Source organism: Telmatherina bonti (genome assembly GCF_933228915.1).
Source record: "Telmatherina bonti genome assembly, chromosome: 23".
Lineage (NCBI taxonomy): Eukaryota > Metazoa > Chordata > Actinopteri > Atheriniformes > Telmatherinidae > Telmatherina > Telmatherina bonti.
Window position 1 is genome coordinate 21,844,571 of NC_136632.1, and position 13,542 is coordinate 21,858,112.

General features: G+C 37.9%; 2 protein-coding genes across 2 annotated transcripts in view; both read left to right on the forward strand.

The window, feature by feature from the left end:
* Positions 1-3,709, forward strand: part of tmcc3 (transmembrane and coiled-coil domain family 3) — a 34,671-nt gene extending 30,962 nt beyond the window's left edge. Inside the window, exon 5 of the mRNA XM_079263232.1 lies at positions 1,937-3,709. Within this exon, the coding sequence (XP_079119358.1) occupies positions 1,937-2,242 (306 nt within the window). The 3' untranslated portion in view covers positions 2,243-3,709. The remainder of the gene's footprint in view (positions 1-1,936) is intronic.
* Positions 3,710-7,436: 3,727 nt separating this feature from the next.
* Positions 7,437-13,313, forward strand: eri1 (exoribonuclease 1). Its single transcript, XM_079262844.1, has 7 exons — positions 7,437-7,788; positions 9,975-10,156; positions 10,304-10,520; positions 10,618-10,701; positions 10,790-10,899; positions 10,983-11,097; positions 12,414-13,313. The coding sequence occupies exons 1-7, from the start codon at positions 7,714-7,716 to the stop codon at positions 12,654-12,656; spliced, it is 1,026 nt and encodes a 341-aa protein (XP_079118970.1). The 5' UTR covers positions 7,437-7,713; the 3' UTR covers positions 12,657-13,313.
* Positions 13,314-13,542: the final 229 nt, after the last annotated feature.

Genomic DNA, 13,542 nt, shown 5'->3' on the forward strand with positions numbered 1-13,542 from the left:
TTCATGGAGCCCCATGCACACCTACTGGATATCAGCACACTGGGAGAAAGCAACATAAAAGACAAGAGTCAACATTAGACAATTAGACATTAGACATTAAACAATCAAAACTTTGAGCAGAAGTGGCAACATTTTACCAAAGGAGTAAAGCAAACGTACAAAGTAAGTCTTTACTTCTACAGCCCTTTTCAAGCATAACTGCAACTCAAATTGTTTCACACAAAAGAAAAATGGTTTTAAAGATGAAGTTAAACTTTACAGTGGTCTGACATGACAGCTAAGGGAGGGATAATGCCCTCCGAGGTGTCCATTATCAGAAATTGCATTAATTTCTGATAATGGACACGTTGGAAGACATTATCCAGCTTATGCCATAGTTCCTCACAAAGGAAATAATATAAGATCAATTACTCATGTTGTTTTTACTGTTAAAATAATGTTTTTAATAAGAAGCGGCTGAGGGGACTATTTAATGTCTTTTGTTGTGGTGTTACCAAGGTATCCTACACCTGCAACTCGTTCGGCAGCAGATACTATTGTAACAAATCACCGATGATGATGATGAAATATGATAGTGTTGCGGGATGTGTGTGACTTTGTGGTCTAGGGATCTCAGTGTGTATGAATGTGAGTTTGTGTGCACGGTGCGCCATCAGGTGATCGAGCCTGATAGATAAGAGTGTTGAACGGAAGTGCCACCCCCTCCTTTTAACGGATTCCAATAAAATATGGAGATTTTCTGAAAATGTATATTATAAATGTATATTTCTTCACAATATGAATGATATGGGGAGGATGTTTAATGGTTGGTTTCTATTATAACATAAGAAAAATTTGGCCATGGAAAAATCTGAATGCCTTTCTCCCTTTTCTACTCTGGTTATTGTTCAACCGATGGTCTAAATTTGTCAAACTCTGGTCCGCGGGCCAATTTTGGCCCACTGTGTGATTGTATTTGGCTAACGAGGCAATACTAAATGACTACAAGAGCTTAACTGCCAGTATTATACAGCACATGTGCTGCAATTTTACAAACCCCTTGGTGGTTTGGTGCGTCAATCATGACAGGACCTTCTTCTCTGTAGACAGTAGTCATAGCAACTTGAAGCTACTGCATCAGATGTGGCAAAATAAGCCCTTCAATGAGAGAGAGTTTGTGAAAAAGTGCATGATGAAAGTTTGTTAACCCAGAGAAAAAAAAACAAGCATTTTCAAATGAGAGCCTGAGCAGAAACACAGCAGCTGATTACACGGGATTTTGCCACCGAGGTTAAATGCGGTTTATTATCATATTCAGAAGATTTTTTTCAATAAATATTAATGTTGGCCCTCACGTTTGTCCAATTTTAAATTTTGGCCCACTGTACATTTGAGTTTGATGCCCCTGGTCTAAATTAACCTGAAAAAATAAAATAACTTAAAAACGGGCAGATCAGGTAGATTCATTAGTAACCATGGGCCGCTGTTTGACATAGTCTTCACAGATATTCTTTCTGCTTTCTGTTTTGTCCATTTTGTTGCTAACATTTCTGTTGCCACGGTTACCAACTTGCGTTTACGCCACCGCAATGATTTAGAATAATTCTGCTATTTGACGGAACTTTTTTTAACTAGTGTCCTATATCACTTTTTAACGGACACCCTGCAACCAATCAGAATCGAGTATTCAGCCAGACCATGGTATAATAATTTATAATTATCATCACAGTTAAGAGAAATCTGCTGCGTCTTCTCATTTATTCTACGATGAGCAAACTCCTTTTTTCCACTGCAGCTGATGTCATTTCATATCTAATCTGGCTTCGCTGCCCTTCCCCCTGTGACTCATTGCTCTCTCCAGTTTTTCCCTGATCTTTAACCTGATTTGTGTGTGTGTGTGTGTGTGTGTGTGTGTGTGTTTGTGTTTGTGTGCGCGCGCGCGCGCACATGCGTGCAGGAGATCCTGGAGTCGTGCCAGACTCGTGTGTCCAAGCTGGAGCTGCAGCAGCAGCAGCAGCAACAGACGGTCCAGCTGGAGAACACCGACGCCAAAGTGCTGCTGGGAAAATGTATCAACATCATGCTGGCCATTGTCACCGTCATCCTGGTGTGCGTTTCCACGGCGGCCAAGTTCACCGCGCCGCTGCTGCGTAGCCGCTTCCACCTGGCGCTCACCTGCGTGGGCGTGTCTGTGCTGGTGCTGCTGTGGAAGAACTGGGAAAATTTGCAGTACGCTTTGGAACGAATGCTCCTCCCCCACTGATACAGGAGCGGGAACTTCATCCGGACCCTGGTCACAATTGTCATCGTGGCGACAGGGAGGAGCTTATTTTGTAGCCTTGCACAAGATCCCTGGACCTGTGCAGCCACTCAAACAGCTGATAGACGTTAACACAGTTAAACATCAATGTGACAAATTGGTGAACAGTGACCCACTACAGGAAGATCTGTTAGACGAATAACAGATGAATCAGCTGCCAGTCGCTCTCGTCTCCACCACGAGATTCTGGTAACCCCAGTAAAAGATAACTGGGCTCATATGTGTGTGTTAGCATTTCTTGCCCTTAAAGGGAAGAGTGTGTGTTATAGCAGCACCTCTCACCTACAAACACACACTCTGGCTGTTTTTAGGCTCAGTGGATCAGCTTCAAACACACACTGAATGCCTCTGTGTACACCAGCGAGCTGTGAGTAACACTCACCTCAAGGTTGATTTGTACTGTGTTTGTACCTACAAATTTATGTGATTGTCATTTCTGTCCGTGTCTGAGACACACATAGTTTTCAATCAGTCTGAATGTGGATTTCTTTGTGTTCGTGTAACGTATGCCTTCTTGTGTGTCTTCGCTGTGTTTTATTATGCTATAGTCAAACATTTGGGGGAAGTAGGCTTTGGGCGTTTTCATGTCTGTGCTAAATGTGAGGCGAAAGCCGGGAGGCCTGCAGCTGTCAGACTGGAAGGAGATGGAGAAAGATGACCTGCTTCTGAGGATAATAAAACCCAGCCTTTAGTTTACTGATAAAATTGTTGTGAAGAGCTGAAAAATCTCTGATTCAGCATTTCCTTCATAGAACAAACATTTTTCAACGCTTGCTTCCAGAAACCTTGTGATCTAACAAAGACGAAAAGAAGTGTGTCTGTTGGTTGTAAAGCGTCCTGCTGTGATGGCAGACATGGCAGAGGTGTGACGTCCAACAGCTTCTGAAAATCTACTAGTTTTTATTTTTTCTAGATATTAGCAGAGGTGAACAGCTTCCCAGCTGGTTCTGCTGGTTAAAGTTTCACTGGAACTGGCCGGGTTTAGTTTCTAAATCAGTGAAATGTTCTCTGGTTTTACAGGCCATCACATGAGGGATTATTTATTTAAAAGAAGCAGTCACTATCTGGATCCATTAAATAGTTTTATAATTGTTTTTATGGTTTAAAGAACCATCATTAAGAATTCATTACTTTTTGTAAACTCCCATTTTCTTCCAGTCTTTATCGATGCCAGGCTGTCACCTGCTGGTTGCTTTACTCTCAATGAGCAAAGAAAAGCGACTTTTTCCCAAAATGTCAACCTGATTAATTCCAGGATAGCTTTTAATCTGCCTCTTGTTCGTCTGCTTGGTGGTTTGTTGGATTTTAATACAGGCAAACAACCATATTTGTGTTTTCAGGTAAAATTTACTCCTTAAAGCCATTTTAGGAAAAATGTGGTTTGTAAATCGACATGCAAAAACTGTGAGGAAGGAGAAATACTGCTAAGTTTTGGATGAAGCAGCCTTCATCCAAAACTTTGGGGGGGGGGGGTATAAATGGAAGCATGCTTGACTCATTAAAATGCCTTTTTAAGAGGTAACATGAACAAAATGACTTGTGTGAAGACTTTGATGCTGTGCTGCATTCAGGTTTAATGGGAAAAACGGAAGTTTTAACAAAAAAAAAAGATGCCAACCTGTTTTAATGTGTTAGATTGATCACTCCTGTACATGTTAATACGTCATTTCAGCATCTCCTCACAGCTGGGATGTGATTTATTTCAGATTAAATGTGCTCAGAAACTGCTGCCATGCTGCAGCTATAAAACATACTAACTGTAATTTCATTATTTCCAGCAGCATTTACTTCCTGGAAATTACAACAAGAGAATATCAGTAGCATCTGTTTCTCCCAGGTGACTTGAAAGCAGCATCACAGAGTGGAGAGAACTGAACAATGTAGCTCCGATCTCCCAAACCCTGAATCATCATCATGATAAAAGGGGGTGAAATGGGACTGATGCCTTTTCAAAGCTGTTTGTTTTTTTTTTCTGTTGTGACTCTTTCATGTTTGTTTCCCTTCTAAGAAAGCCAAAAAAAATGGGATTTTTAAGGAAAATGTGATTTAATTGCATTAGAAGGTTGTTTTCTTTCTCAAATTATCCCAAACACTATTTCTGTGAGGAGAGACATCATCTACATGTCCTCAGTCTCAATTTCTGCTCTGTTTTTACTTGCTGGTTATGGGTTTTCCATAACACGTTTATTTTCGAATGATAAAATAAATATTTGTTTTTCTAAGATGATGTTTTTATTTATTTATTATTCCTTACTTCTCATACATTATAGAGAACATCATCCACCTGGGACTGGGAAGATGTGAAGATCAAACTGTTCTGAAGGCATCATAAGGATTTCATACATAAATAAAATGAGAGTAAATTACTTTTACTGACAGCAGCTGCGCTGCCTGTTGAAGGGAAAAAGATTTATTCTTGCTTTAAACTAAATCCAAGCCACAGGTGGTTTTTTTTTTGTTTTTTTTAGGGATCTGACTTTAACTTGAACTGACATAGAAAAACCTTTTTTATCATGTAAATGCAAAGTGATATACAAATATTTCTTCTCATAGACCAATTTTTTTTTTCAGTAATACCAATTCGACTTGCATATGTGATGGAGGAGCCCATTTTAAAATATCACATGTATTTATTTGCTTTTTCTGAAGAAAAATGATAAAATGATCTTAATCTCACGCTAACAGGTCTGTAATTGAATGGTTGGTTAGTGTAAAGAAATTATTAATGTAGCAAAGAACGACACCTAGCGGTCAGATTTAAGCAGTGCATCCATGATGATAAAAGAATTACTAAATCATTTTATTTCAAATATAAAAAATTTTAATTGATTGCTTATATTTTTTTAAACATTGTGTTTATGTGTATTCAGTGAATTAAAAGTAAAAATGCAATATCAATATTCAAAACATTTTATCTATGCTTATAAATACAGGAAACAAATTGTGAAAATTTTTGCACAACCTGTTTGCAGATTATGTTTTGAAATAGGCATATTTTCTCCCCCTAATGCATTAAGGCTTAATTATAATCAAACATAACTAAGGTTTAGTTTATTTATTTATAAATAATAATACAATAAAGAATATTAAATAGAAAAACATCATTTTTCTCTCCTTGTAAAAAACAGTAATATTGCCACCACTGAGATTGTGTGCAACCTTTTCTAATTTAAGAATACTAATAACAACTAATTTAAAAAGACAATAATGGACTGGGGAAAATCATATTTAAAAATTATTTGATCTAGATGAGTAATAAATAAGTTAGTCACATTGTAGTTAATATTACATAAGCGATATGAACTGTATAAATGCTGTGAAAATTTTTCGGATTTAATCAGTTATCTCTCTCCTTTATTGATAGCAATTAGTGTAGTTGCACGCATAATTGGAAAGCTTAATTAGCCACCATTATAACAAAGTATACCTTTTAAGGATCATTCTTCTGTGGAAGGAGTAACAAAGCTGACTAAATCTAACCAAAATAAGTGGCTTGTTCTCCTGGTGGTGGTGCCCGATTGGCACTTTATTCATAGACAGATATATTGGAATGAGACTCTGGAGTGATGGATCCCGTATTTCCAGATTGAGTTAGATTAGGTCAATGGTATCGCTGTCCCCCAGAGAACCAGGATCATCACATAGCCGCACAGTTTGTAAGGGGAGTGGATGGAAACGCATGCTGAGAGTACAGACATCAACATCTTGTGAGATCAGCTGGGCCGTACTCCATCTATTTTCTAAAATGCTTACTCCAAAGTTAGGGTCACGGGGAAGCTGGAGCCTATCCCAGCAATTATTGGGTGAGAGGCAGGGTACACCCTGGACAGGTTGCCAGTCAATCAATGAGCCAGCTTGGTCGAACTGTTTGATTAGAAAAAATAAAAAAACTATATTGATTGATGCTCAAGAACTCCTAGTGAGAAATGGGATGCCATTCCACCTTAAAATGTAACCAGGCCATTGATCAACATGTGGAGTTTATGACAAGCTGGTGTGGCTGCATATCTTTCACAATGCTGAGAATCTTAATAGTGTAAAATGAATAAAGTGTAAAAATGACCTGTATGTTTAGCTTTTTCCTTATTACAGCAGGCGAATGCATTTATCAATTTCACCAAGTAAAACCAAGTGCTACATTTATTTCCCTCCTTCCATAATTTTTAGTCTAAAGCAGTGTTGCATGCTAGTGTGCCGTCATGACCGGATTATCCAATGGGCATCATGGGCCCACGGGCCCAGGGACATCTGCCCACTTGGGGCCCATTTGGAGCCAACCCCAGGGCAAATCCCAGCAGTTTGAACATGAAACAAAATGTACATAAAAACCACATAGTTGCACAGCAGTATATTGTATCGCTATTGGCACCACTGGTAGAGCAAGAGCGTCATTCACAATTTTCACAATGTCGAAGTGGGCCCCTGGAACACTCTGGGCCCAGGGGCCTGTGCATTTTTAATCCGGCCCTGTGTGCCGTGAGAGATCATCAGGTGTGCTCTGAGAAATTATCCAATTTCACCAGATTGGTCTAAATAGCATCTCTGTGTTCCAAAGAGGCCCAGGTGAAAGATAATAAAATGCCTTTTTTCTTGTGTTCATCTTATTTCTATTCAAGACAGTTTGACAAGATGACTTTATATTAATAATATGGGCTTCTTTTAAAAAAGATGAAAAAAAAAAAGGTTTGCAGTGTGCCTTGTGAGTTTTCAGTGAAAGAAAGTATGCCTTGGCTCAAAAAGGTTGAAAAACACTGGTCTAAAGCACTGTTTCTCAAATGGGGGGTACGCGTACCCCTGGGGGTACTTCAAGGCATTCTAGGGGGTACCTGAAATGTTTTGAAAACATATGTTTCTTTAAAACATCCTTAAACAAAATTATATATAAAATATATGATATCAATATTGTATATATTTCATCCAATGTAAGTATACATTCATAAACTGAATTTACATATAGATTTACACGATTTCATTCCTCCCAAAATCCCACATTCCGACGTGAATTAAACCCCATCCGTGACGAGCCAAACGCATATTAGTCAAGTATGTGGAAGCAAACATCCGGGTCACCAGGGGGCGATAGTGAGCGCAGCTGTTTTGGCGCAAAGCGGAAACAGTCATAACTGTTTGTCCATCTCTATAAAACTAAGTTTAATATCTTCGGAGGGTAGCTTACAGACGTTTAAGCTGTAACTTAATAAAATAATTGAGATATTTCAACTTTAAGTGGTTAATTAAACATAGATGGTTTTTTTTACTTCGCGTTTTAGCTGCGAGGAATAAGAAAGTAAAGGAGGAGGAATGTTTGGCGTCTTGTTTGCTAATTTTAGCAACTTCAGCTAACTCAACATTATTTACATAAATGCGCTTCATTTAAAATAGCTAACTAGTTTTTCTAAAAAGATTCAACTTAAATGGAAGAAATCAAGGAGAACATTCACGCTAAGGACGTCAACGTGAATATGTCTAACGAAAAAGAAGCGGAAAAGGTTGGTTGTCTTAACTTTGACCCTGACACGTTTTGTTTACGTAGCATTTAGCACCGAGTCAAAGTATTGATACTGCCATGTTTATATAGCTAGTATTGATTAAAAAAAAAAAACCAAAAAAACTGTAAAATCTGTTTATGATTTATTAGTGATACACACTTAAAATAATCGAGTTTGCGTTTGCCTTAATGCTGACAATCTCATGTCTGACATATTGTTTACCCAGTAAAAAAAAAAGTCAAGTAAATGTAGTAAACTTAGATGCGTGTGACTGCCTTCAATCAAAAGTGTCAATGGGATTTAAGGATTTGTTATGTTAGTGTCAGCTGCTACAAATATTTGAAATGCAGTTTAAAATGTGCACATCTTCTGGGTTAAGCAGCATCATACAGTAGCTATGTTTACTCTCATTTTGTATCTAAACTCCGGTTAAATAAATGGGAAACTGAGCTGAAAATCTGGTGGGTGGTTAAAGTAAATATATTTTATCCTCCCATGTGTATAGGTAGCTCTATATTGTCGCATAATGAATAAATGAATAACAAACAAACCGAAAAACATAGTTTTTACCTTTTCAAACATTCAAACGCATAGGTAGGGTACCTTAAAATCCTGCTCTCAATGCAACAATCCTGCAGGTTTTGGTTTATTTCTGCTTCAATACACTTGATTTAAATTAAATTAATGTTGAAGCCAGACCATGGCTCTCAAGGACCAAAGTTTGAGGTTCCAGGTTTGATAAAAACCATTTACAGTTGTCCTTAAACATGTAGACTTATTCTAGACTCAGAAAGGAGTTTACTGTCTTTCTAAGCTGTTGACATTTGAGTTGGTGTAGAAAAATAGACTTGGATACTTCTGGAAAGAAAGATTTGACAAAAGTATAAAGACCTGGATGCTTGGGTTGGGTTTTCCATTAATAATGTAGATTTTACTGCAAGGATGTATTGCTTGTTTTCATATGACATCAGCTGCTTGAACAGGAACCTAATCATCTGAGACAAACCAATGTATTTAAACACCATATTAATACAAACTAATTGATAGATGCAGTGGTATAGGAGGGATCTTTCATGTTCTGCAAAGTAACATCACATGGCGTTTTATCATGATGCCAATGTGGTTTTCTTCTGTCCTTGTTATCTTGGGGAAATTTGCTGGGATTATTATTAAACATGCTGCACTTGAGAGGTAGGACTAGCTAAGTTTACAAATACCATCCTTTTTCTTGGCAATCTTCTCAGCTCGATATTTCAATCTCATCTTATTCAGTTTCACTAAATAATTAATAATTATTCACTCAGATCCCAGATGTCAGAATGCAGACATCTCAGGGCCTCTACGCATAATCCATGTCTGTAAGGTTAGATAAGCAGACATAACTAAGCTTAAGTTCATCATGACTTTTTCAGAAAGCCCACAAAGCCATCATAAGAAATTTATATGCTGAGGATTATAAAATAAATGAAAATATAAGTTAGAACATAAAATTTCCACAATACATGGCATTTCATATTTCCACAGCCCCTTTACTTTTGCTATCTTCTAAATAAAGTCAATTCACTGTGTATCTCTCGCTCCGTCTTTGTTATCAACATAAGCCAAGCTGATAACACGAGTTTGCTGCCTCACATCCTTTACTTGCATTGTTTCCTTGCATTTACTTCCTCCCAACAAGGATGCAAGACAAATTTGAGGAAGAGCTTTGAGATCAGAGGAGCCAAAACAACCAAATCATTTCCTGTTTCCTTTGACATCATCTTAAAACTATTTAAGTATGTGCAACATGGAATTTACACGTCATTACGCTTCACGAAAGACCATTGCACAAGATACACCCGCGTTTTCCTGCACGGAGCACCACTAAAAGCCTTCTTTCCCCTTACCTTTCTTCTCTTTGATGTGCTTTTAAGCTATTAAAAATCTTTGAGGTTGTGTTGAGCGTCTCCTTTGTTCTGTTGTTAATGGCGTTAGGTGGTTCTGAGGAGACCAGTTTTACTGTGGCTGAAAGTTCAGTGGTGCTTGTGCATTGGAAAAGTTTGGAATTGATATTTATGCAAGGCCTTGTAAATCCAATATTGGTCAAGTGTCAACTAGTGAATTAATTATTTTAAGCTTTAAATGGATTGTGGTTGTCCATGTAAATTTTTCTGTTACGCATAACGAACAGCATATTTCTTTTTCAGGAAAAACCTTGCAGCAGAATATGTCCTGAGGAAGAATCGGCTTCAGAGGTGCCCCCATCGCAGTCAAATGGTGACTTCAGTCATCCAGTTTATAAAGAGATAGCTTTGGCCAATGGACACATTAACCGCATGTCCCGGGAGGAGCTGAGAATCAAATTAGCAGAGCTGAACCTTGACACGAGGTATGGTCTTCCTATTATCTCTAACTATGCCAACTAAACCTGGCTACTCTGCTGGTAGCGCAAAATTAAACTTAAATCAAGAAAATGTATCATGTCCTGGATTTTGATGACTATTTGAAAGCCGCTTTATATTCTGTATTTATGAAGAGGAGTGAAGGATGTGATGAAGAAGAGGTTGAAGAGCCATTATAAGAAGCAGAAGTTGATGCAGTCTGCAGCGGAGGGGGGGGCCACTGACACCTACTATGACTACATTTGTGTGGTGGACTTTGAAGCAACATGTGAGGAGGATAATCCCTCAGGCTTCCTTCATGAAATTATTGAGTTCCCCATGGTCCTCATCAACACTCACACGTTGGAGATTGTGAGTCCAGCTTCCATTTGAGGCAGGATTTTTCCTCTCTTTTTATAAAAGAATACTTTCCATCGTTGAATGTGCCCTGGTTCCATTTCCCATGCAGGTGGATACCTTTCAAGCCTATGTGAAACCAGTGCTGAACCCACAGCTCTCAGACTTCTGCGTGAAGTTGACAGGAATCACTCAGGTTGGAAGAGTTCCTCCACTTTTCAACTCTTCGTCGATAACAGTGTGTCATTAAAAAGTTAACAGAAATAATTTGTTTTGGACTGCAGAAAAATGTGGACGAAGCAGATCCATTTCCAGAAGTCCTACAGCGAGTCGTGGCTTGGCTTCAGGAGCGAGAGCTCGGGACAAAGTACAAATATGCCATTCTGACTGACGGGTGTGTTTCGCGTCTGTGCTGCTGCAGGATTTGTGTCTCTTCTTAGTATTTTTATACTTATTTTGTCAAACATCTCTTTGTAGAGCGTGGGATATGAGCAAGTTTCTGAACATCCAGTGTCGGATTAGCCGGATCAGATATCCCCAGTTTGCCAAGAAGTGGATAAATATAAGAAAATCTTATGGCAACTTCTACAAAGTAAGTTTAGCATCTTTTCAGTCAAACAATCCATTTAAATTTAAATGCAAGCATGATAAAAATCTATATATTCTGTAAAGGCTTTGAATGCCAATACCCCATTCAGGGAATATTCTACAAGCTTATTCCTGTTTAATATTTATTACATGTACACATGACAAACAATGTTGGTGTCACTGTATCTATGTTACAAATGTCAAGGAAGCTTTTAACAGTCAAATGTTATCAAGGAAACATGGATTTAAATTAATCTTGAGCACATTATTGAGCCTTCAAACATGCATAGAAATATGTCCCTCCAAATATTTGCCCTTCTAAAGATTAAAAATATTATCCATTTATTTTAAAATAGAGCCCCTTTTCACAGTGTGATAATTAAGAATTCATTGAATTTTATTATGTTTATTATGTTTACTATGTGTGCAGCAGTCAAACGGCTAAAAACCAATTGATTTTTTTTAAACCCTAAACTAAAAAATAACTTAGTTTTGTTTGATCAGTTAAAATCAATAAAAGTTTATGTGAGGAAAAAACAATCTCAAATTGACAAAATGCAATGTTTTGTTTTCATTCATTCATTCATTCATTCATTTTCCAAACCGCTTAATCCAAATAAGGGTTACGGGGAAGCTGGAGCTTATCCCAGCTGGCTTTGGGTGAACGGCAGGGTACACCCTGGACAGCTGGCGAGCTGTCCAGGGTGTACCGGCATTTAAAAATATTGCAGTATTTAATAGAGATGGGAAAATCAAATTGAAAAATAAAAAATTGGGATTTTTTTGCTTCACAATTTTAAAATCAGTTATTTTGTTTTTTAAAAAATTGATATATTTTTTAAATAAATAAAAATAATACATTATAAAATTAGTGTCATTTTTGTTGATTTTATTGATCTTTTTATTTGTCTTCATGGGTATTATAGCAGCAGAATGATGGTCTGGCTACTGGGTTGTTTTTTCCTCATTGAAATCAGGAAAAATGGCGAGCAGAAAAAAAAAAGTCTTAGACATTTTGTTTGTTTTTAATCTACAAAAATGAGCAATATTGAAGAATTGTGAGAATCACAATTTAAATTGAATCGGCTCCATAAAAATCTGAATCGAATCAAATTGAATCGGGACAGAAGCATATAGTCACACCCTAGTATTTAAAGTGGTTAAAATCTAATTCAAATCCGTATAATAGTTTGGGCGCTTTAAGTCAAATTACATTTCTGTGTGTTTTGTATGACTGAAAAGACCTGGAAAGAATGTTTTATCAGACACCTCACATCAGAAAACTTAAGTATGTGCTAAATAAAATGAATTTTCTTCCAGGTGCCCCGCACACAGACAAAGCTCAGCACCATGCTGGAGAAACTTGGTATGAAGTACCAAGGCCGTCCTCACTGTGGCCTGGACGATTCCCGCAACATTGCTAGGATAGCTATCCGGATGCTTCAGGATGGATGCCAGCTGCGCGCCAATGAACGCATGCATGGTGGTCAGCTGCTCTCAGTTCCCAGCTCGGCACCAGTGGAAGGAGCGCCACCGCCACATAACCCCAGCAGCAGAAACTAGAGCCAGAAACACAGGTTCAACCATACCAGCCTCAAAATCTGTCTTATCCCCATGAGTTACAGTGAAAAATAATTTTAAGTGAGCTTAAAGCTGTAAATGAGGTCAGACCATTTACTTTTACACCGGACAACTAAAAACGCATGATTCCTGTCTTTTAGGGAAGATCTTTCTCCACAGCTTCTGTTTTAGATGCTTCATTTTGCCTTATTAAACAGCTAATATCCCACAGTTGGCCTCTTACAGAGGGCCTATAATGGTATCCTTCAGTAAACTGATTTCTTCTCACCCTGCAACCCTGAATTGGATCAAGATGCTGTATAAAATAGATGATTCATTCTTTTTATTTTAAGATAAATAAGATCTGTAGCCTCACACACACAACTACATATATAACAACTGTGTTAAGGTAAACCTAACATTGCTGCTGTTGGTGTGCTCTTTTTACTTCCACATAAGATGTAATTGGTTTTGTAACAGTTCTGTGGACTTTTGATTGTATTTTCAGATTTTGGGGTAACGCCGTAAACATTTTTTATAAATGGATGACAGACATGGGATACCACTGCTAAAATGATTATCCTTGTGACAGTACAATACCAATTAAACCCATGTTGTATGTAGTATGGTCATCTTTGATTTCAGATTTTATTCTTTATTTCAGTAAGGTGATTGATATCAGAAATGAGAATTTCAGAATGATAAGTTCAAATAAAATATGTTCTCTGTTATCTTTTTTTCTCAATACACGCCTGCATCTCACCTGCTAATTATATAGCTTCTCGTGTCCAGTGTTGTCTATTTCGCTTTCCAGTGGCCCATTGCTCATCACCACACCCTGGTTCCTCGGTGTGCGACACAGACGTTGTTTAACCGGGCGACGTCTGAG

Bases quoted from the DNA above. Each gene is read 5' to 3' on its own strand.
- eri1 (XM_079262844.1), top strand. From the start codon at position 7,714: ATGGAAGAAATCAAGGAGAACATTCACGCTAAGGACGTCAACGTGAAT. The intron at 7,789-9,974 runs GTTGGTTGTCTT...TTTCTTTTTCAG, and splicing joins ACGAAAAAGAAGCGGAAAAG to GAAAAACCTTGCAGCAGAAT. The intron at 10,900-10,982 runs GTGTGTTTCGCG...ATCTCTTTGTAG, and splicing joins TATGCCATTCTGACTGACGG to AGCGTGGGATATGAGCAAGT.